This window comes from Alexandromys fortis, unplaced genomic scaffold, assembly GCF_014885135.2.
Source record: "Alexandromys fortis isolate MF-2015 unplaced genomic scaffold, M_Fortis_MF-2015_v1.1 scaffold_240, whole genome shotgun sequence".
In the NCBI taxonomy this organism is placed as follows: domain Eukaryota; kingdom Metazoa; phylum Chordata; class Mammalia; order Rodentia; family Cricetidae; genus Alexandromys; species Alexandromys fortis.
The window spans coordinates 710,762-733,318 of record NW_026068133.1 but is presented as its reverse complement, the minus strand read 5'-3'; the positions used below and the strand labels follow the sequence as shown (position 1 = coordinate 733,318).

Here is a 22,557-nt window from a genome sequence, read left to right as displayed (position 1 = left end):
TGGCTAATTCTCACATCTTGCTTTAACCCATATTTAATTATCTATGTAGCACCATGAGGTGTGGCTTACCAGGAAAGATCTTAACCTGCATCTATGTCGGGTGGGAGAATCATGGCGACTGCCTGGAGAGGAGAGGCATGGTGTCTGGCTCAGTGCCTTCTTCTTCCCAGAGTTCAGTTCTCTTTACTCTGCCTATCTAAGCTGCTGTCCTATCAAAGGACAAGCAGTTTCTTTATTAACTAACCAATGAAAGCAACAGATAGATAGGACACCCACCTCCATCATAACTTGGTTTTATTCCCCTTCTCTCTGTATTCCAAGTTCCTCCATGCTCTTTTCATAGGATAAGTCCTATTTCAGCATCATGAGTCCCCCAGAGACCACCAGGAGTCCTAGTTCATATGCAAAGGCAAACGGCCTTTATTGCAAGTTTGAGCTTGGACTCTAGTCTGTTCTGTCACAGTGGCTGGATCAGGGAGAGCATTGAGCTCAGCCATGGCATGGTTTGTAAGGATCAATGGATGGGGTGGAGTGGAGAAATTCTGGATTCAGATAGGGTTTGAACTCCTGACAGGGCAGTAGTGAGGTAACAGAAGTCCTCTCAAACTCGGATTGATACTAGTGTTGCTACAAGGAAGTTGGGAAACTATATACAAGATAAGTAAGGTATCCTTGATGTTTGGAGCATCTAGTACTTGTTTGCCTCAATGCTGATTGGTTCCCTGCAAGGTACAGTCTGTGGCTTTTCCTGTTTATTGTAAGGGTGAGGCCTAGTCTCATTATTGCTATTCTGCAGCCTGTCATTGCTGCACTAATATTAAGTTAGAGCTCTTCAATAATTTCCTAAACTGGATGGATGATAACTCTGTTCAGTTTCCTTTGTTTGAGTTTACTTGAGTGTCATGTTTGAATAGTTTTCCCTTTCTAAGATTACAAAGTGGGTGAAGGTTGGAAGCTGAAGGTGATTCAAACTAAGAACCCCCAAACTCATGCTATGCCCAAAGTCCAGATCCCTGGAATATCACCATAAGACTGAATCTGATGCCAAAGCAAGAGTCTTTATTGTGAGGTAGCATGGGCCTCCCTGTAGGTGAGAAGAAGGAAGAGGGAAAAGGAAGAGGAGGCAACAGTGGTTGCAGCAGAAGCAGAGCTGGAGAGACCCTGAATCATGTGGAGATGTGGTTAATATAGATGGGAAGGCTGGCTTGCTAATGGCTGCCCCCAATGGGGTGAGGGGGCTGCCCCCTTCTGATTGACTTCTCCAATAAAGGGGAGGAGCCCCTGGTGTCAGGAATCAGGGAGAGGTCACACCTCTAGACAAGAGGTTACTGCTCCCATTTGCTAAATTCTATGAGGAATCCTGTCTCCAGACTGGATGTTACTTCTTCCCTACTCAGGGATTGGTCGGGTTTTCCTGATCAAAAATTGACTGGTTTCATGTCAGGGGCAGAGAGTGCTCTGATTTCAGGACCAAACTGCATTTCTTTTTTCTGGTCCCTTTTCTCTTTTAGGGACAGGCTCTGGTTCTAGGGGCAAAGTGTGTTTCTTTGGTTCTGGTTTCAGAGTCAGGGTGCTTTTCTCTTCTCTGGGCCCAGGGATAAAGTATTTCTTTCACTGACTCAGGTCCCAGATCCAGACTATCTCTTTCACTGGCTCTGCATTCAGAGCCAGGGTGCTCAGGGATTATGCCAAGGCTATGGATCTGCTGGGGCTCGGATCTATCACTCAGGTGACCCTTCAAATGACCTCGAAGGGATGACCACTGAACAATACATTTTCCTGCAGTAATCTTTAAAGTTTCCAGGAAGAGGATGGGGCCCCACAGCAACAACTCCACCTGGCACATATGACGTCATGATGCTGATAGTGCTACATTAAGATCTGTTTTGGGTACCAGCTGCTCAAGATGATTCCAACTTGGTTAGCTGAAATGGCACATCTTACAACGTTCTGGCCAGAACTTTAAATAATAACTTCAGAAAAACCCTACCAAGTCCTCAGAGACTATTTGCAATTTTACTAGACAGTAATCTTGAAACTTAACTATCATTTCAGATTCACAAGATCCCATAGAAAGAACATGGCCCCCATGATAGCTGGAAATATCCTAACTAAGTTTGTCCTCAATGTTTGGTACATCTATTAGGGTTCTTTAGAAGTGGTATAAAGGGAGTTTGGGGGAAATTATGTAGGCTCAGGGATCTCTTTAAAAAATAATAATAATAAAGAAAATGGATGGGATAATAGGTAGATAAGTGTGAGCTTACTCACACTATTGATACTAGTGAGTAACAGAGTGAATACTTGTGAGCTATTATTTATAGACAGTTTACATTGATGTAGATCTTTTTCTTTTTCTTTCTTTCTTTTTTTTTTTTTTGAGACAGGATTTCTCTTTAGCTTGGAGCCTGTCCTAGAACTATCTTTGTAGACCAGGCTGGCCTCGAACTCACAGAGATCTGCCTGCCTCTGCCTCCCCAGTGCTAGGATTAAAGGCGTGTGCCTCCACGGCCTGGTGATATAGATTCTTGTATATTGATACAAATTAAAATTATATTGGTTATATTAAATATGCTCCTATTTCTTTTTATAATATTTGAGCACCTATGCAAACTTATTTTGCCATATTGTGTGAATGCATGTTTCTAACTCTGGTTAAGATATTTGCATATTGATGCAATTTTAGGATATATACATCATATATCCTATGCATATATTGCATTACACATTTCTACCTCTAATCAAGTTTCTTACACATTGTTTACATTTTGAGGTTATTGTCCTCATTTGCTGCACAGTTGTCTAAAGAAGATTTAATATTCTAAGAAGAAGCCTAGTCTTTAAACTATATAGGTATTAAGAATTATAGGTCAATAGTCATCCAAGTTTGTCATACTTATAGTTAGACTAATCAGGTTCTTTACATACACAGAGACTGTATTCTGCATAGATAGGTAATCTTCAATCACTTCACAGAACTGCAGAATATGGCATTCAAATAAGTTAAGATTCTGTTGATGTGAGACATGATAGCTCCTGGCAGCACCAATCTATTCTCGAGAGAATGTTGAGCTCTGAAGACACTCCACTTGGAGCTCGTTTTTTTTTTTTTCTTGCTAAACTGGCCTTTGGGCACAGAACTGCCCATGTCTCAACCACTGACAAAATGCACAGTGTCCAAAAGGACAAGTAGGATACAAGAAAAAAGACTGCCAATCCTTGCCAAGACATGGTAAAACAGTTTTAAAAATTTTCCTGCCTCTGACAAATGGTCTGTTATTCTAGGCCTTAGCCAAATTTGGTTGTTCTAAGATTGCAAAGAAACTTGAGTGATTGCCCAGGTATCTGGTTGACTCGGTCAATATATGAATCTTTAGATAGTTGTTTGATTGTGCTTCCTATTTTCCCAAGTAGTATTATTTCCCTTCTCAGGTCTTCTATGGAGTTAAAGACTATATAGTTAGTTGTAGTTACTTCTCTCCCATGACTTAGACAAGCCTTTCTAATAAAAGACTTAGACTCCTTAGGATAGGATACGTATTAAAACATTTAGCCTGTGTTTCTTGTTTGATATTGTTTATGCTGGTTGTAATTCTAATTTTTATACTTGATATTTGTCCTTATTGTATATAGTTTTGTATTATGCTTAGAACTCTTTTATTTTAGACCAAAGGGAGGTGATGTGGGAACTCATTCAGGCAGTAGCCTTTAAGATATCAGACCACTTTGGGTGTGGTGAATTGTATATTATATAAATGTAAAATTTTGCACAGCATCTTGGCTGCTGAATTTGGTTCCCTATTCTCCACTCCTTCAAAGGACTACTGCTCTGTGAGTCTCAAATAAATAACCTTTTACTACAGTCCATTCTGAGCCATTGTGGGATTATTTTATTATAATCTACAACAGACACGGTCCCTGACAAGCTCTAGAAAATCATCGTTTAACACACAGTCTTCCAGAGAAAGGTGGGAAAGCTTCGCGATTAGAATATTTTTGTCTTCAGGAAAGCTAACATCCACAAGTTAGGAGACAATCTAGTTACAGTGGCACTTCCGCCCGGGAAAGGCAAGGAGGAGCCCTAAGAATTATGGGAAATGTAGTCCGAGACGCGCCCACCGCAGGACACTAAGATACTTTCCATTGCGGGCGGCTTAAAGGACCAACCTACTCTGTCGCGAATTTTGGGAAATGTAGTCTGTCACAGTCCCATCGTCATTACACTAGGATACCTTCCGTCGAAAGAGAGTTGGAGGGCCGCCATACTCTGTCGGGAATTTCGGGAAATGTAGTCCGGAAATCCTAGGTTCAAAGCTAACTTCCTCTGCACGAGTCTGTGTCGTCTTGATCCCCTAGGAATTCTGGGAAGTGTGCTCCCGGTGGCCTGTGCGGGAATAGTCACTTCCGGCCCAGGTGTGCGAGGCCGTGTCCCGCGTTCCTCTCAGAAAGGTGAGCCCTCCCTCTGCTGTCCCCTCCCGCATCTTCCCGATAGTTTTCAGGTTGTCCGAGGCGATAGGCAGCAGGCGTGGATGCTGGGAAGGAAATCCGTCTCAGTAGGGCAGGAGGCGAGTTTGCTGTGAATGAGCCCGCCGGAGCGTGCCGCGCTTGCGCACATTGACTCAGATCTGGCCGGGGCTGTCAGTCACCGGGATGGAGGGTGTCATGGGAGCCGGGAGCCCCCAGCCGTCTCTCTAGCCACTGTCGGAAATGCACAGTCGTCTACGTCTATGCCCCGTTTCTTCCCCAACATTGGTACCATTCGAAGAACGAGCTCGTGTTTGCTGCAAGGCTCAAGACAGCGGGCGCCCGGCACCAGCTCTTAGTTATTATTTTGCTCTTAGTGCTTTCCAGATTTCGAGGAAGCGCCCCAGTCCCTGGAAGCCCCAGTGACCCACAGATGGTCTCAGAGCTCCTGCTGTAGGGTCCTTGGCCCCAGCCTGACCACACCTCACCCCTCTTACCATATCCTTAATGCCTGGGTTTTTCTGTTGCTATTTGATGGGATGTTAAAGAATGTCCATTCCAAAGATGTTAAAGCCATTTTAGAATGTGCAAAGGGTGATGTGTATGAATTCGTGATTACTACCCTAAATACAGGCACCGTTCAGAGTGAGATGAAGGTTGTCATGTGGGCTGTTAACATCAGTGCCAGCAAGAATAGTCTCATCAATAACTAACGCTAGGTAGGTGTTTGTTATGCACAACCCCAATAAAACTCATTGGGTCACCATGTTGGACTTTTTCGGCAATCATTGGTTCTCTATCTGGAACGAGTAGACGTTTATTTGGTCATGTCTCCCCATGAGTATTGTCACACAATTATTGGGGTTACTAACAGGAGTATGGCTGAGGGGTTACTTATAGAAGCAGAAATGACTCAAAGTTAGCTGCATCACCAAAGCCCCCTCCAGCATGGTGACAGCTCACAAAGCTGGAAACCCGGAGCACACTGCCATCTGCAGGCAGGTCAGCCAGTTGGAGAGCGTCCTTCCCAGGTGCCGCACTTGTTCTGAATCTCTGTCAGCTCAGCTGGTCTGTGTTTTGGGGACTTCTGCAGGTGTGAGCATCTTCTAGGCAGCTTAGCTTGCTGAGATGTCGCTCAGTATTCTTTACTGCTTATAAAGGTCTGGGAAGGGTGAGGTCTAGTGAACCTGGTCAGAGTCTGATACTTCGTGAAGCTTTGGAGTTGTTCATTTCCTGAACTTTATTGAGTTTCCCTGCATGGTGGAATATTTCACCTCCCCATAGAACACCCTCCATCTAAGGAGGGTCCCTGAGGGGTGGGATGTTTTTTCGTAGAAGACTTTGCTATACAACATGTTCATGATGCAGCCCCTCACTAGGGGATTTAAGGCCGGGCCTCTACCACTGAGCCATGCTCCAAACCCCTCACTTGGGGATTAAGGCAGGGGCTCTAGCACCTAGTCATACTCTAGTCTCTCACTGGGATACAGGAACAGTTCTCTGATGAAGAGTAGAATTCACTTCTCGGGAGTCATGGGGACAGAGAGAATTGATTTCTTACATTGCTGTCCACTGCTGGCGCACAGAATCCCAGCAGCCGTTAACACTGAATGCTAACACTCTAACAGCCCTCTTGCAGATGGCAGATTTGAAATGTAACCATAGCTAATGAACGTAGCTATGGTTACTCCATGAGCACACACATTAGCACCACACACCTTTGAAAGAATGACTTACAGTTATTAGCGAGTGTGTAATGACAGAAGCTCATGTCAGAGGACCGCCTGTGGGAGCCAGTTCTTTCCCTCCATGTGGGTCCTGAGAAGTAATCTCAGGTCATCAGGCTTGGCAGCAAGCACTCTTTCTGCTGAACCATCACAGCCCAGCACCAACCTCTGAACACAGGAAATTTGTCCTTGATGCTGCTTGCTTGGAGCCAAAACCCTTTTTGGCCACGATTCCCAGGATGGGAGTGAACATCTGGGGGATGCCCGGTATGAAGTAAGAACACCTGGGAAGGCCGTCCCTGCCTGTAGCCTAGGGTGGGACATCCTGGGGGTAGCTGGAATGTGACTTGATTTGCAGCATGTGTGTGCCTGCCTCTGGAGGCAAGGGGCACCTGGATCTCACCTGGCCAAGCTTGTATTTTCCCTCTCATGGCGTCTGTCATCCTGTCCTGTCTTCTCAGGTCTGCACCATTTCCTGGAAGAAAGGAGGAGAAAATGGCCCAGTTGCAGGTGAGGTGATTTTCAGCTGTGCTGTACATGCTCTGTCTTAGAGTTTCTGTTGCTCTGAGAGGTACCATGACCCCTGCTTTTATAAAGAAAAGCATTCAATTTGTGATGGCTTACAGTTCAGATGTTAGTCCTTTGTTATTATGGTGGTAGCATCCAGGCAGCTGTGGTTCTGCAGAAGGAGATGAGAGTTCTACATCTTGATCCACAGGTAACAGGGGACTGTGTGCCGTACTGGCCTTAACTTGAGACCTCAGAACTTGCCTCCACAGTGATACACTTCCTCCAACGCCTTCTTCAACAGAGCCACACCGCTAATAATTCTACTCCCTGTGGGCCAAGCACTAGAACACACAAGTCTATGAACAGTATAAAAGGGAATAGAAATTTAAAAATTAGTCACATCATTATCTTGCTTACAATGTCCCCATGGCCATTTAAAGCTACACCCCTAGCTCTGTTTGCTGTGCTGTAGTGTGGAACTGGCATGTTTTCCACTAGCCGTGGTGTGCGTTCCAACTCTTGAGTGGATTGCATTGAGTTGTTCGCCACCCACAAACTCGGAAATCCCTGAGGCTCCCACAGTTTGATGTCTCTGTGTCCTTTTCCCTGTGGAGAGCCTTGGCTCACAAGACTGCTCTGAGGCTGGCCGTGTGGCCCAGGGAGCGACACTCACCTGGCATTGGGCAAATGTCGACATTTGTCCCTGGTACCACACAGTGATGAAATGCAACATGAGCCGCGGTCTGAGAGACCTGTCACTCCTGAGCCTTCTAATATGTACATATATACATGTACACATACGCACGTGCACATAGCATACACATCAGTGCATCTGTATACCTTTCCCGTAGGGGACAGCTGAGAAACTTTATTGTGTTTTTCTTTTGTTTTTCAAATTTATTTTAAGATTTATATATTTTTATTTTGCCTATGAGTGATTTCCCTGTATGCACAGCTGTGAGGCATGTCTTTCCCAATGGAAGAGAAAGAGGGCGTCAGATCCCCTGGAACTGGAGTTACAGATGGTTGTGAGCTGCCATTTGGGTGCTGGGAACCAAACCTGGGTTCTCTTCTCTGCAAGAGCAGTCATTGCTCTTAACCACAGCACCTCTAAGCTCTTTCATCAGGGTCTCTGATACTCTGGGAAGGGTTGAATGGGAAGAGAGAGAGAGACAGAAAGATTTCACTATTTAGCCTTGAATATATTGAATGTGAAAGTTCTCCACACTGTAGGCCGTAGTCATTGTCCAACCATCACCTCATTCACAGGCCTGAAGGAGCCAGGAATAGTCATGCTGTTCCGTGAGGATGGGGGAGCCATGTTCCTTCAGGATGTTGTGTGTGCTGGGGCCTTTGCCTTCTAGGTCAGGATAGTCAGCCTTGTTTAGTGTAAAGTCAGAGTGCAAAATCAGAGTACATTGCAGAGCAGGACAGAGTAGGGCAGGGCAGAGGAGGGCAGGGCAGAGCTCTCCATCTGTAGCCAAGGGCAAGCTGCTCAGAAAGTCCTGTGGAGCAGGTATAAGCTTTAACAGGTCTGCAGTATAAACATCAAAGATTTCTCTATAGCAAACCAGATAACAAAGCAATACTCAAAAGGTTTACAATGTAAACGGAAGTGAAAACAATCCTGTGTGTACAGTGACGTTCTAGAAGAGGAAATAGTGAGAGTGAACGAGGGACAGTGAGATGGCTCAGTGGTAAGGGAGCTTGCTGCGAAGGCTGATGATTGAGTTAGATCTGTGGGACCAACAAATTAAGAAAGAACTGACTCCCCAAAGTTTTTATCTGACCTCCACATATGCACCATGGCATGCATGACCTCCATGACACACACACACATACACACACACACACAGATAAATAAAAAATAACATTTAAAAAATATTATGTGACAAAAGAATAATTTTTACTAAATTGACTTAGTGAACTTCAAGTCAGTATATACTATTTTATGAAGCAATGTGGAAGGAGTTGGGGAGATGGCTCAGCAGATATGAACACTTGCCTCACAATCGCAAGGACCTGAGTTCAATCCTTGGAATCTGTGTAAAACACCAGATGTGGTGGTGCCCATCTATAATCCCGCTGTGGAGTACATGGGAGAACCAGCTGGAGGCTGGCAGACTAGCTAGCCTGGAATACACAGTACTGCAGAAACAGCAAGAGAGACGGCCCTGCTCTGTGTTTCTGCAAGGTTGAAGGACCGGGCCAACTCCTGAAAGTTCTCCAGATACATGCTGTGCCACATGCACAGGTGTGGGCAAAATGCACATACATACTCATAGACTACACATTTGTGCGTGCACATGAGCCTGCATCCAAAATATGTACACAAGCACACACAGATAGGATGATTTCTTTGCAGCCCTCATGGCGGGTGGGCTCAGCAGATGGAAGGCAGGCAGAGACAGGTACTTCCAGCTAAGAGGCTCTGAGTCCCACAAAGTCCTCCCTCCACATCTCAGCCTCACCGCTTCTGTAGTTATAACCCGCAAGTTTTGCTGTCCCAGGAGATGGTGACGTTCAGGGACGTGGCTGTGATCTTCAGCGAGGAGGAGCTGGGGCTGCTGGACGCTGCCCAGAGGAAGCTGTACCGTGATGTGATGCTGGAGACCTTCAGGATGCTGCTCTCAGTGGGTGAGGATGGGGTCTGGGTTTCCCGGATGAGCGACTGGGACCAGTACTGGGAGCCTGGGAACTGCTGGAGTTGTTGTCTGGGCTTGGTTGTCTAACTGGAAGCACAGGTTTCTCATGGCTCCGTCCATCTGTCCTTTGAGCTCTATATGGGAGCCTGCTTGGTTTTATTAACTTGACACAAGCTAGAGTCGTCTGGGAAGAGGAGCCTCACTTGAGAAAATGCTTCTGCCAGGTTGGCGTGTGGCCAAGTCTGTGTGGGATTTTCTTGATTGATTATTGCTAAGATTGTGGCCCAGCCCACTGTGGGTGCTTGCTCTGCCAGGTGCCTCTGAGCTTTGTAAGGAGCAAGCCAGTAAGTAGCACCCTCCATGGTCTCTGCTCCAGCTCCTGTCTCCAGCCCCTGCCATGAGTCAGGCATGACTTCCCACCATGAAGAGCTTCAAGGTATAAGACGAAATAAATCCTTTCTCCCCCAGGACCTTTTGTCATAGTGTGTACAGGAAGTAGAGTAGGACAGTGGATACAGAGGGCCCTTTGCATTGGTTTACATATAAAACCATTTACAATGTGCTTCTAGCTAGTTTTGTTTTATAGGTTGTGTGGTAGTTCCTATTTATTAGTCCATTTCACTGGGAGGTATGTTTAAAATATATTCAGTGTGTGTGTGTGTGTGTGTGTGTGTGTGTGTGTGTGATTGTGTGCGTGCACACACACACACCATGTTGAGGACAGGTGCCTACAGAGGCCAGAGAGGGCTTCAAATTTCCCACTACTGGATTTAAGAGGTGGTTGTAAGCTGCTGTGTTGGTGCTGGGAACTAATCTTTGGCTCTCTAGCAGAGTAGCCAGTGCTTTTAACCTCTGAGCCATCTTTCCAGCTTGAGAGTTCTTTTTGTCCCTTCCTCCCTCCCTCCATTCCTCCCTTTCTTTGGTTTTTATTTCTTTGACTCAGTGTCTCATATAACCCAGGCCAGACTCTTCTCAAACTTACTATATAGCTATGGGTGATCTTGAAACTGCTCTGCTTTCTCTACTTCCTACTCTTTTTATCTACTATTTGCAAAAGACATCATCAAACTTTTGATTTTCTTTCTTTTTTTTTTTTTTTCTTTTCTTTCCTTTTTTCCTACTACTAGCACACCAGCCGTTCACACTAGGCCTGATAGCCCAGCTGGAGAATGAAGAGGAGCTCTGCATGGTGGAGGCCCAAGGAGGTGAGATCTCAGGTGGGAAAGATGCTGCTGGACCAGTGGGCGGGAGTGCTTTCCCTAACAGGGGCAGAGCATAGCATTTCTCTTCTTAATTCTCCACTGGTCCCCACTTCACAAATAGCATAATGACTTTTAAAGTGCTTAGAGCAGGGCTGCTGAGAAGGCTCCTTGGGTAAGGCTGCTTGCCCCAAGCAGAGTTCCTTCCCTAGACCCTTTGTGTTTTCTGGGGGAGTAAGCTGACTCCCTCAGGTTGTTCTCTGACCTCCACAGTCATACCATGGGTGGAGCGAACACATATACACACATACAGAAAGAGAGGCCACACTCACTTATACTCATATTCATGGTTATAAAGACAAAAACATTTTTCCACATTGGGAATATCCGCTTTTGTTTTTTCTACTGAATCACCTAACAACCCATGATGAAGCACAGTGTTGGCTTATAGTTCTCTAGAACTTTTGAATGCGACCACATTTGATACCCAGATTTTGTTAGGAAAACCCAGATATTTTTGTTGTTCTTGTTTTTTTTTTGGTATTGTTTTATTTTATTATATTTATTTACTTATTTTTTTTGGTTTGGTTTTTGGAGACAGGTTTTTCTCTATGTAGCTCTGGGTGTCCTGGAACTCAGTCTGTAAAGCAGGCTCGCCTTGAACTCACAGAAATCTGCCTACCTCTGCCACCATAGTGCTGGGATTAAAGGTTGCTCTACTACTGCCCTGCAGAAAACCCACATCTGAGGCCCCCACAGAGCCTTGGTTTTGTGTCTCCTGTGTGCGTCAGGTGTTTTGTCAGTCTCCACAGAAGCAGTGTGGCCTGTCTGTCTCCTGATGTGAGCCACGTGTTACACACCAGCATCTCTCAGTAAGATGTTCACTTGTGTGTTTGTCTGGATTCTCATCCTATAGGAAGCCAGGGTGGACGTGCTGTGGAGAATGATGAAGACATGGAGTTAAGCTCCCTTTGTCCCAGAGAGCTCTCCTCCTGTCAGACCTGGCCACAGGGTGCAGGCTTGTTACCCAGGGATCAGGATTCCATGAAAAGATGTCTAAAGAGCAACACTGAGTCTCAGAACCAGGGAGATTCTTCCTTCCTGGTGTGCGCAGGGCGGCTGGTTCAGATTTCTGAGGATGGGAACTACGTGTTGCCTCCTGTAGATGATGACTCTGCCTCTCTGAGAAGTCAAGAGTTTCCTTCACTGAGAGCCCAGCAGTCTTGGCAGGAATCACATCTCAGTGGGTCATGTAATCGTCAATGGAAAGGTCAGCGAATGCCCACGAGAAATCATTTCCGTGGATGTGACAGCGTCAGTTGGTTCTCATACCACAGTGACAATGAGGGGTTACACAGAAAGGGGGAAAGCTATAGTTTCCATGACCTCAGAGAAGAGACCATGAAGGTATCTTCACTTAAGCAGGACTTCATTAAATTAGGGCCGGTGCCCTGCCCATGTAGTAAGTTAAGAAAAGCCTGTGGCCATGGTGACAACATTGAGCCTGGCTCTCACACACATCAGCAGTTGAACTCAAGAGGGAAGCATTGTCCATGCAGTTCACATGGTGAGGGCTGTCAGGACAGGTCAGCTCTTCACTTCCATCAGAGTGTGGAAACAGGAGATGAAGGTACGGCTGAGAGTTCTCTTCTGTGGTCCCCTCTGAGACTGTGTACAGAGCAAATGCTGTGCCAGGGCAGTGAGAACGCCCATCATGCCTACCCTCTCAACCCTTGTGGAAGTGTCCACCCGGGCGACACCTCCCAGAAGAGCGGCATCCCTGAGAAAGCTTTGCCTTGTTGTTTACACTATAATAGAAATTTTATGGTCCACACTAGGGAAGAGCCCAACAAGTATGAGGCGAATGGGAATGTTTCTAGTCAGAGTTTGTATCTTCAAGCTAATCAGGACATCCACGGTGAAGAAAAACTACATCCAGGTGTGGTGTGTAGAAAAGATTTCACACATTGCTCAAATTTTAACACTGAGCACAAAGTTCACATGGCAGAGACTGTCTATAACTCTGAGTGTGGTGACCACTTCAGTCTGCCCCCACATTTCCAGGACTTTTCAGCAGTGTACCCCAGGGAACAACCACATAAACATGCATGCAGTACAAGCTTCGAACAAAAATTGTGTATTCCAAGCCATCAACAACTTGACGTCCTTGAGAAACCTACTTATAAAGAGAGTGGGAATGGCTGCAAGTGGAGTTCTAGCCCCCAAGATCAGCAGAAACCTAAGCCACACAAATGCAACACCTGTGGGAAAGGCTTCAGTGACAGATGGGTTCTTACCATTCACCAGAGAGTCCACACAGGAGAGAAACCATATCAGTGTAAGGCGTGTGGGAAGAGCTTCAGTCAGAGTGCCTACCTACACTCCCACCGGAGAGTTCACACTGGAGAGAAACCATACAAGTGTGAGGAGTGTGGGAAGGCCTTCAGTCGGAGTTTCTACCTGCAAGGCCACCAGAGAAGTCACACTGGGGAGAAACCATACAAGTGTGAGGAGTGTGGGAAGAGCTTCAGTCGAAATTCCTACCTGCAAGACCACCAGAAAGTTCACACTGGAGAGAAACCATACAAGTGTGAGCAGTGTGGGAAGGGCTTCAGTCGGAGTTCAAACCTTCAAGGTCACCGGAGAGTTCATACAGGAGAGAAACCATACAAGTGTGAGGAGTGTGGGAAGGGCTTCAGATGGAACTGTAATCTTCAAATTCATCAGCGGGTTCACACAGGAGAAAAACCCTATAAATGTGGAAAATGTGGCAAAGGCTTTAGTAAGGCCTCAACTCTCCTGGTCCATGAGAGAGTCCACATGGGAGAGAAGCCTTACCAGTGTCTCGAGTGTGGGAAGGCCTACAATAGGTATTCCAATCTCCAGATACATCACAGAATCCATACTGGGGAGAAGCCATTTAAATGTGAGGTGTGTGGGAAAGGTTTCACCCAGAAGTCAAATCTTCAATCTCATCAGCTTGTCCATACTGGAAGGAAACCTTACAAGTGTGAGACATGTGGTAAGGGATTCAGTAGGAATTCAGGTCTTCTGATGCATCAGAAAGTCCATAGCAGTGATAGTTTCTATAGGAGGGAAGAGTATAGGAATGGTTCCCATCCTTCTGAGAACCTATGCAGAGATGAAGGCCTGTCAAATACTGTTCTGTTTTGTTAATATAAAGTAGTGTTTATACCTAACATGAATGCCAGTGGTTGTTGGGAAACAAAACAGAATAGAGATTCATCAAGTGTTTGCCAACATCTCAACAAGCTCTTGTTAGAGGATCAAGAACTTCTTACGAATGTAAGCAGGAATTAGCAAACGTTTGATTATATGTGGGAGTTTCATTTCTCAGAGCCAATTGGTCCCAAATATCTGGACCCCGAAGCTGCTTCCCAAATTACCATGCAGAGGCTTAATATTACTTACAAATGTTGGATTAATAACTCAGGCTTAATATTAGCTATCTCTTCCAGTTTAACTGATATTCCTTAATTATGCACTGGTATGTGGTGGTCTCTGTTCTCAATATGGCGCACCCATCTTGCTCTTTCTTGTGTTTACCTGAGTCTCCTGAACCTGCCCATTTTTATCGCTTATCATCCTTAGTTTGGTTGGCCCAACTATACTTTCTGCCTGGTTACTGGCCAGTCAGCCTTTCATTAAACCAGCTTGTGTGACAAATCTTTACACTGTGCAAGATAATTATTCCACAGCATTTCTTCCTTTTGTCCAATTAAAAAGTAAGTTTTGATGATACAAAATTGACTATTAATCAGTTACAAGAAATATAAATCATCCCTTTTATGTAGCACATATTAGATCCCATTTGGTCTGCTGGGCCCTCTAGTACAACATAGTGATGAAATTCATTAACTTGTTTGAAATGTGCTAGAACCCTCAGAGTTTCATAAGAAAAATAGCATTTCAATAGCAAGAGTTTGAAAAAAGATTTTTCTATCACTTGGTATCAATACAAGAAAATTATAAGGCAATGCAAAGTTTTTTATACAGTTAAACTCCAGTACCTGCAGGAAGAAACCCAAAGGGTACTCAATGAAATGATCTTTGGCTGGTGGATGTGTTTCATTTGGCAGAATTTGGAACATTAAAATATGTCCACCATATCATAGGTACATATTCAGGATTTCCGTGGGCCACTGCATTGAGTTCTGAAAAGGATGATTCTATAGTCACAGATTTGTTAGAAGTTATGGCCCTTATGGGTATACCTGTACAAAGTAAGACCGACAGTACTCCAGCATATGTCTCCAGTAAAATGATAGTTTTTTTTTGCGTATTACAATGTAACGTATATTACAGATATACCATCACAATCACCTGACAAGCAGTTATAAGCAGATCAAATTGAATTCTTAAAAAATAGGCTTAGTAGACATAAAGGAGCAATTATGATCCCCAGGAAAATGATTGAATAATTCTTTATTAACTTTAAATTATCTAAATGCTTATGAGAAAGGAGTTCTTTGGAGAGGCATTTGATAATAGAAAATAATATTGAATTAAATCAACCTTTATACTTTAAAGATATGTTGACCTCAGAATGGAAACAAAGATAATTGTTATGTTGGGGAAGTGGTTTTGCTTTTGTTCCCACAGGAACAAAAATTGATAAAGATTAGATTTGAATAAGAGAGACTTCTTCATTAGAAGTGGTTCATTAATAGTTTTGCATGACTAATCTCAATTAACTTAGACAAACAGGTAATGCTTTGCATATGATCAGATATAACTTGTCAAAAGGAGCCTTTCCAGTGTTAGGATTGGGGCAGGGTTTTTTTTGTTGTTGTTGTTTGGTTTGGTTTTCTTTTGCTTTTTTAGTCTTTTCACAGGAATGAAGGCATTCAGCTAAGGAATCTGAAGACTTGGAAATATGAGATATCTGAAGAAAAAGAACAAACAATCAAGAATAAATGTCCCAAGAAAAAGTAAATTAGCTTATTAGTACATCATATCAAACAGGATAAATTTTTATAAATCTTCCCAAATGGTTGTTTCTGCTGTTCTTTACAGACATATAATGCAATTTTTTTTTTTTTTGTAAAACTTAAAACTGGCTTTGGAGTTGGTAACCCTAAGCATGATTATTAAAGTAAATCCAAAATCTGTGTTTCATGTAAGAAAAACTACCTATTATTGGGCAAAAGAAAAAAAAAATTACGGGACTATTATATTCCCACTAATCATATAACCCTTTAGTTTTACTTTCACTTTTTAAAGTTTTTCTAAGGTTTAAGTATTATCTCAATTTATAATATTGATATATGTGTGTTTTAAAGTTTTTGTCATATTAATGGTCATATAGAGTATTAACTAATTCTAGAAAAGAGCTTCATCTAGTTTCTTGGACATGATTTTGGGTTTGAGTCTATTATGTAACTAGGAATTATGATTTTGTACTCTGGATATACCTAATGAATTATGGTCCTTTAACCTCTTTGACATCTGCTGCTTGTTAGATTTACAATGTTCAAGTTTTCTGTAGTGAACCATGACCAACCATGCCTAGGCACAACCTTTGGATTCTCTAAAAGGAAGATGGGGTCCCACAACAATTCTACTTGGATTGTGGTAATGCTACCAGACTGATACACACCATCCAAAGATTGACTTTGTATTACAAATGGCTCAGGACAGTTTCAACATGGCTAGCTGAGATAACCCATTCTCACAGACTACCCTAGCTAGGACTTGAGATAAGCCCTACACATTCCCATTATGCAGAGACTGAACCACAAATGATTCAGCTACCTTTTCCAGGACTTGATAAATATTCCTATTTTTTTTTTAGGGTCCCCTAAAGTTGCCATCACTCTCAGAGAGCAGGAAGTAATTTTAAGAACATGAAACTCACATTCCCAAGTAGTTTGGCAGATGGTTTTTGGTCAGTGGGCAATGGATATTTGTCATTGTTTAAGGGATTTGGTTACAAGTTGTTACTGGTAATGGTCAGGAAAAAAACTGAACAGAGGAGGTTAGATTCAGGGTTTTTGTTCTAAAAAGAAAAAGGGAGGATATAGAAATATGAGGATAAAGGGTACATTATCAAGTCTACTCTGAGAGAAGGGGATATAGCTGAAACAGGAAAATAGATAATTAAACCTACTATAAACCAAAAAAAGCAACTACTAGTCGTAAGTATTTTACATTGTATTGGATTTTTGTATATTGATAACAAGTTGGAGGTTATTTTTGTTAGAACATACTATTCATACATATCACTCTGGTTTAAGATATTGTACCTATATTGTTCATTTAACGATGTAATACAAAATTCTAGTCCTTGAAAATTATTACATACTATGACAATAAAGTAATGCAGGTAAATAGTCACCTATTAAATCGGAACTTGTATTCATCTTAGGTTGTTTTCAAGATCAATTATATTTTAGATAGGTGATCTTCAAACACTTCAGAGATCTGCAGAATATGGTATTTATGATGTTTTAATAACATAAATTCCCTCTTTAATGACAATGAGAAATATCTGTTCCTGGCAGCACCAATGTACTTCAGAAAAGACGAGCATTGAGGATACTCCATATGGAGTTTACTTTCTTTGTGGTAAAAGTTAGCCATTGGTGAAGAAGCTACCCTTGTGTCAACTGCTGACAGTTATGTCCAAATTGGACAGGCAGGACACAGAAGAAAGCTGTTCAACTTTGCGAAGACAAAGTAGAATAGCCCTTCAGAGTTATCCTGCTCCACAGAAAAGTATGTTAGATATGCTAAGCTTATAGGCCGAAGATAAATGCTCCAACATTATAGAGGAACCTTGTGTGACTGTCCAGGCAACCTGCTGTTTCTGTCATTTCTCACAGGTTTTAGAAGTTGCTTGCTTGCACTTCCTGTTTACTTAGGTAATATTTCCTTTGAGGGTCTCTGATGGAGTTGAAGACTAGAAACTCACAAAGGAATGTAAGATGTATAAAGTTTAGAGATATAAGAAGATAGCTTTGGGTAGGTAATACAAATTAGGATGAAAGGTGAATTAGTTGCAACCCTTTGAACTCATGAAGATTGGATAAATAATGGAGTATTTCCTCTCAATTTGTCAAATGCAAATGGACTGGACATTGTTAATGTACTTTTTGATGCTCTATATTGTGTATAGTTGTTGGCCTTATTGTATATAGTTTATGTTAGTTATAACCTTTGCTTTTTATTTAGATAAAAGGGGGAAATGTTTGATATTTTGTGTTCTGACAAATAAATCTTGCCTGGAAATTAGAGGGTGGAGCTAGCAACTAGTTAACAAATAGCCATAGAGGTCTGTACAGATAGGAGACAGGAGTAATAAGGCAGAGTGGGGAGAGCGGAGGTGATTAGGGGTTGGAGACAGGATCTCAGCCCTTTTGACCAGAGAATTCAGAGAGGCAAGAAGTCTGGTGGCTGCTGCTCTGCTTCTCTGATTTTTCAGTTTTTATCCCAATATCTGACTATGGGCTTTTATTGAGAAGAGTAATTAGGATCACACTTCACAGGGCTGGCAGGCAGAGAGAATAAATAGGAGAACCTTGGGAAGAGAGGAAGGAGCAAGAAAAGGGCTACCCACCCACTTATACAGCTAGACATAAATTCAGAAGAAAAGAAAAGATGTAGAAAAATAGAGAAAGGTAAGGCAAATAGTAGACATAATTTAAGCAAAGCTGACAAGAAACAAGCTAAGGCCAGGCATTTAAAAGTAATAATAAGTATCCCTGTGTGTTTATTTGGGACCTGGGTGGTGGGCCCCCAAAGGAGCCCAAAGAGTATAACAACTAACTACAAGCACCCATGTTAGATGGATCACAATGTTTTTGTAAGTCGTTTCAGGGGACCTGACACCTTTGTTGCTGTGTGGGTGTTGGGTTCACACAGTTCTGTGGTAAGAAGACTCAGACAAGAATGAATTTAGCCTTTCACAGCTGCAGGGTAATACCTCTAAGGACTGAAGCACTTTTCCTTTTCTCAGGACATTTTAATTTTTCTCTATATTTATGCTTTATCCAGTTGATTTCCATAAGCTCAACACAATCTGAATTAAGTTTCCAAAAATAGAATGCCACGAGCAAATTCTCAATTCATAAAGTACCACAGTTTTCCTGGTTTCTCAAACCAAGTTTTGCATAGGCTCCGTATTCTTGGGAAACTCCTAGACAAGATTCAAATAGAGTAAGAAGAGAAACAGCGGGTGTCTGCGAAACAAAATATTTATTAGCGCTAAGTGCTAACATTCTGGAGCCCAGCCAGAATGCTGTCGCATGGCTTCCTCCGAAGTACATTCACATGGTGAAGAAACATATAATCAACAACGTGCATACACACTATTTAAAATGAGTAGGTTTTTTTTTTTTGTATAACTTGTTTTTTTTTCTTTCTGTATTCCAAGTTCCTCTATATGATAACTTCTTAGACTGTGTGGATGGTAGCTCTATAGAATTTGTTAGCGTTTACTTGAGTGTCACGTTTGAAAAGTTTCCCTTTTCTAAGATTACAAAGGAGGTGAAGGTTGGATATTGAAGGTGAATAGCGATTGGTAGAACTGATTCGGAGTAAATTCAAAGCCAACTTCCTTTGCACAAGTCTGTGTTCCCTGGGAATTCTGGATAGTGAGCTTCTGGTGGCCTGTGCTGGAAGAGTCACTTCCGGCCGGGTGTGCGAGGCTGTGGCCTGCATTCCTCTCAGAAAGGTGAGCCCTTCCTCTGCTCTCTCCTCGCATCTTCCCGGGTTTTCCTGATAGTTTTCAGGTTGTCCGGGGCGATAGGCAGCAGGCGTGGATGCTGGGAAGGAAATCCGCCTCAGAAGGGCAGAAGGCGAGTTTGCTGTGAATGAGCCTGCTGGAGTGTGCTGCGCTTGCGCACATTGACTCAGATCTGGCCGGGGCTGTCAGTCACCAGGATGGAGGGTGTCGTGGGTGCCGGGAGCCCCAAGCCATATCTCGCTACTGTATATAGAGCTGTATATACCCACCCACCTACAAATGAACAAATGTATACAACTGTCTATAATGGGTCTGATGCCCTTTTTGGCATGTGTGCAGACAGAGCACTCATACCTAAAAAAGTACATAAATAAAATTAAGAAAAAAAAAGATATCCCCATATGCTAAGTTAGGTGGTCCATTATTGAGATTCTGTTTCCAGGGTATTCTGGTTTGTGGCAAGTTGGTAATTAAAACCAACCATCACATCAATAAAGCAAATGCATCGCTTTAAAAGATTATAGATTTGGGCTAGTTAAGGTGGCACATGCCTTTTATGTCAGCACTTAGAACATGAATTATGATTGATAAAAAGTCAGAGAGAAATTGGGGTTCACCTCCTGGTTTCTGTGGTAAACTAATGTGGCTACTGGATTAGAGGTTTATGTTATTGCTGTGTGGTCTTTCAGGCTGGCCAGTGTGAGACTGGTTTACTTTTCTGATCCTCAGGCAAGTTTTAATAGAATACAAGTGAAATGCCACTGTGTTCCCCTTTTCATCTAAAACAAAAAAGAAAACTTTACTATAAGAAGAGCTATATATAATAAGTGCAATAACCATATACAATTTATACTGGCAGTAAATGTGTAGGAGGAGGGACTGCTTGTTCGTCCTGGCAGCGTGACTAGCTTAGCCCCAAAATAACCACACAGAAACTTAATTAAGTCACTGGTGGCCCATTAGCTCTAGCTTATTATTGGCTAACTCTTACATCTTAATTTAACCCATTTCTATTAATCTGTGTATAGGCACGAGGCAGTGGCTTACCAGGTAAAATTTCCAGCATCTGTATCCAGCAGATCTATGTTATTTCTCTGACTCCACCCTTCTTTTCCCCAGCATTCAGTTCCATCTTCCCTGCCTATCTAAGTCTGGCCTATCAACAGACCATGGCTGTTTCTTTATTCATTAATGGTAATCACAGTACATAGAGGGTACTCCCACATCATAAATGCATCAATAATGTCTAGTTCATTTTTGACAAATTCAGAGAAAATACTCCATATTATCCTATCTTGGTGAGTCTAAAGTCTTGTACCTAATTATACTTTCTATCACAACTTGCATTACTATTCAAAACTTTTTTGATATCTCTCAACCTTATATACTTTATATTTCTTTAACGATTTTCTTTTCTGAGTCTTGCAAACAAGGGAGACTATAACTATGTAGCCTTCATCTACCTCAGAGACCCGAGAAGGAAATATTTCCTGAGTAAACAGGAAGTGCATGCAAGTGAAAAGTGTGAGTGATGACAAAGAGCTGGCTTCGGACAGTCACCCAAAGTTCCTCTGCAATGCTGAGGAGTCTGTCTTTGGCCTACAGACCAGAGGCCTAGCATATCTGACAAACTTTCTGTGAAACAGGATATTTTGTGTTCTGCTTGTCTAATTAGGACAGCATACGGTCAACAGTTGAGGCAGGGCATTTTTTTTTTTTTTTTTTTGCCCAGTGGCTTGCTTTTACCCCAAAGAAAATAAATTCCATGTGGAGTTTCTTTGATGCCTATGATCTTCTCTGAAGTAGTTTGGTGCTGCCAGGAAGAGACATGTTTCATTCTTATAAAAGAAGAAGAACCTAGGTTGTTAAAACATCTTAAATACCATATTCTATAGATCTCTGAAATATTTGAAGATGACCTGTCTTTCTTAGTTATATTTTTGACTTTGAAAACATACCTAATGTGACTACAAGTTTGATTATACTGGGTGATTAACTACTAGTCTATATTTCCTTATGATGTGGGGGGTCCTTCTGTCTATGTGTTGCTTTCATTGGTTAATGAATAAAAAACTGGCTTGGCCTGATAAGGTCAAACAGAATTTAGGTAGATGGGGAAAACTAAATGGCATTCTGGAGGAAAGGAGGCAGAGTCAGAGAGATGCTATGGAACCGCCAGAGACCAATGCCGGGAATTTTAACCGGTAAGCCACTGCCACATGGTGATATACAGATTAATGGAGATGAGTTAAATTAATATAAGAGTTAGCCAATAAGTAGCTAGAGCTAATGGTCCAAACAGTGATTTAAATAATATGGTTTCTGTGTGATTATTTTGGTTCTGCGCAGGCAGAACAAGTGTTTCCTTGCAGCATCCTTATTGTCCTAAACAGTTGGTAACAGTAATATTCAAGGACTAGAAATTTGTATTAATTGTTAAATGAGCTGCATAAGTATAATACCTTGAACAAAATTAGAAATGTATGTAAACATGTTTTAACAAAATTAATCTCAAATCTGTATCAGCATACAAGTTTTGTATATAATATACAAAAGCCCAGTCCAATGTAAAACATTTAAAATTAGTAGTTGCTTTAAATGTAGATTAAATAATCTACCATTCAATCTTATCTATATCCTCTCTTTTTCTTTTCAGACTAGATTCAATAATCTACCCTTTTATCCTATCATATTTATATCCCCATATTTTTTCTTTTCAAAACAAGAACCTTGAGTCTAATTTACTTTGCTTAGCTTTTTTTTTTCCTGACCATTGTCCATAACAACTTGTAATCAACACACTAAACAGAGATAAACATCCATAATCCATTTTTATGGGAATGTGGGGGTAGTTTTCTAGGCTACTTCTGATTGGGGGCACTGGTAATCTTATGGGAACCCTCATTGGAATCTTATGGGATCGTCTCAGCCAACAGTCTTGAAGCTACTCTGGATGTAGAACTCAGAGGAAATTGCAACAGTGGTGCTCTAAAATTCTGAATCATCTGGACCATCTTCTATAATCAGAGATATTTCAAGGGGTCTTCCATAATCAAACCCTATTTTTCTTAACCCAGAGTGAATCCATAGCCTCTCACTTCCTAGGAAAGAAAAGAAAACTTCTTCATAGTAACATATCTTTTGACTTAAATTTTGAAGTCAAGGCTTTTTCAAAATATGTAGGTTGGATTAATCCAGCAGCATTAATAATCAAATGTCTTTTAGCAGCTGTTGCTCCTTCTTTAGCCATCAAACAATTCAAAGACAACACAATAACATACAGTATCCAGATTCTTTGTGTATTT

The 22,557-nt window shown here is 42.2% G+C and overlaps 2 protein-coding genes across 5 annotated transcripts in view; both read left to right on the top strand.

Annotated features, from left to right (window-relative positions):
- Positions 1-4,355: 4,355 nt before the first annotated feature.
- Positions 4,356-15,557, top strand: LOC126491008 (zinc finger protein 112-like). The gene is made up of 5 exons (XM_050126381.1): positions 4,356-4,449; positions 6,653-6,701; positions 9,212-9,338; positions 10,474-10,563; positions 11,462-15,557. Exons 2-5 carry the CDS (start codon positions 6,687-6,689, stop codon positions 13,720-13,722), a joined length of 2,493 nt encoding a protein of 830 aa, XP_049982338.1. The 5' UTR covers positions 4,356-4,449; positions 6,653-6,686; the 3' UTR covers positions 13,723-15,557.
- Positions 4,359-22,557, top strand: part of LOC126491010 (zinc finger protein 112-like) — a 56,256-nt gene continuing 38,057 nt past the window's right edge. For 2 of the 4 annotated variants that reach the window (XM_050126387.1, XM_050126383.1), the window contains exon 1: positions 4,359-4,449. The gene's annotated coding sequence lies outside the window, so the exon portion shown is untranslated. Of the gene's footprint in view, positions 4,450-4,505; positions 5,184-19,115; positions 19,241-22,557 lie in introns of those variants that run through there. The other 2 variants (XM_050126385.1, XM_050126388.1) reach the window with 2 other exon arrangements.

Coding starts and splice junctions, on each gene's coding strand:
- LOC126491008 (XM_050126381.1), top strand. Junction 9,339..10,473: donor CAGGATGCTGCTCTCAGTGG/GTGAGGATGGGG, acceptor TCCTACTACTAG/CACACCAGCCGTTCACACTA. Junction 10,564..11,461: donor CCAAGGAGGTGAGATCTCAG/GTGGGAAAGATG, acceptor CTCATCCTATAG/GAAGCCAGGGTGGACGTGCT.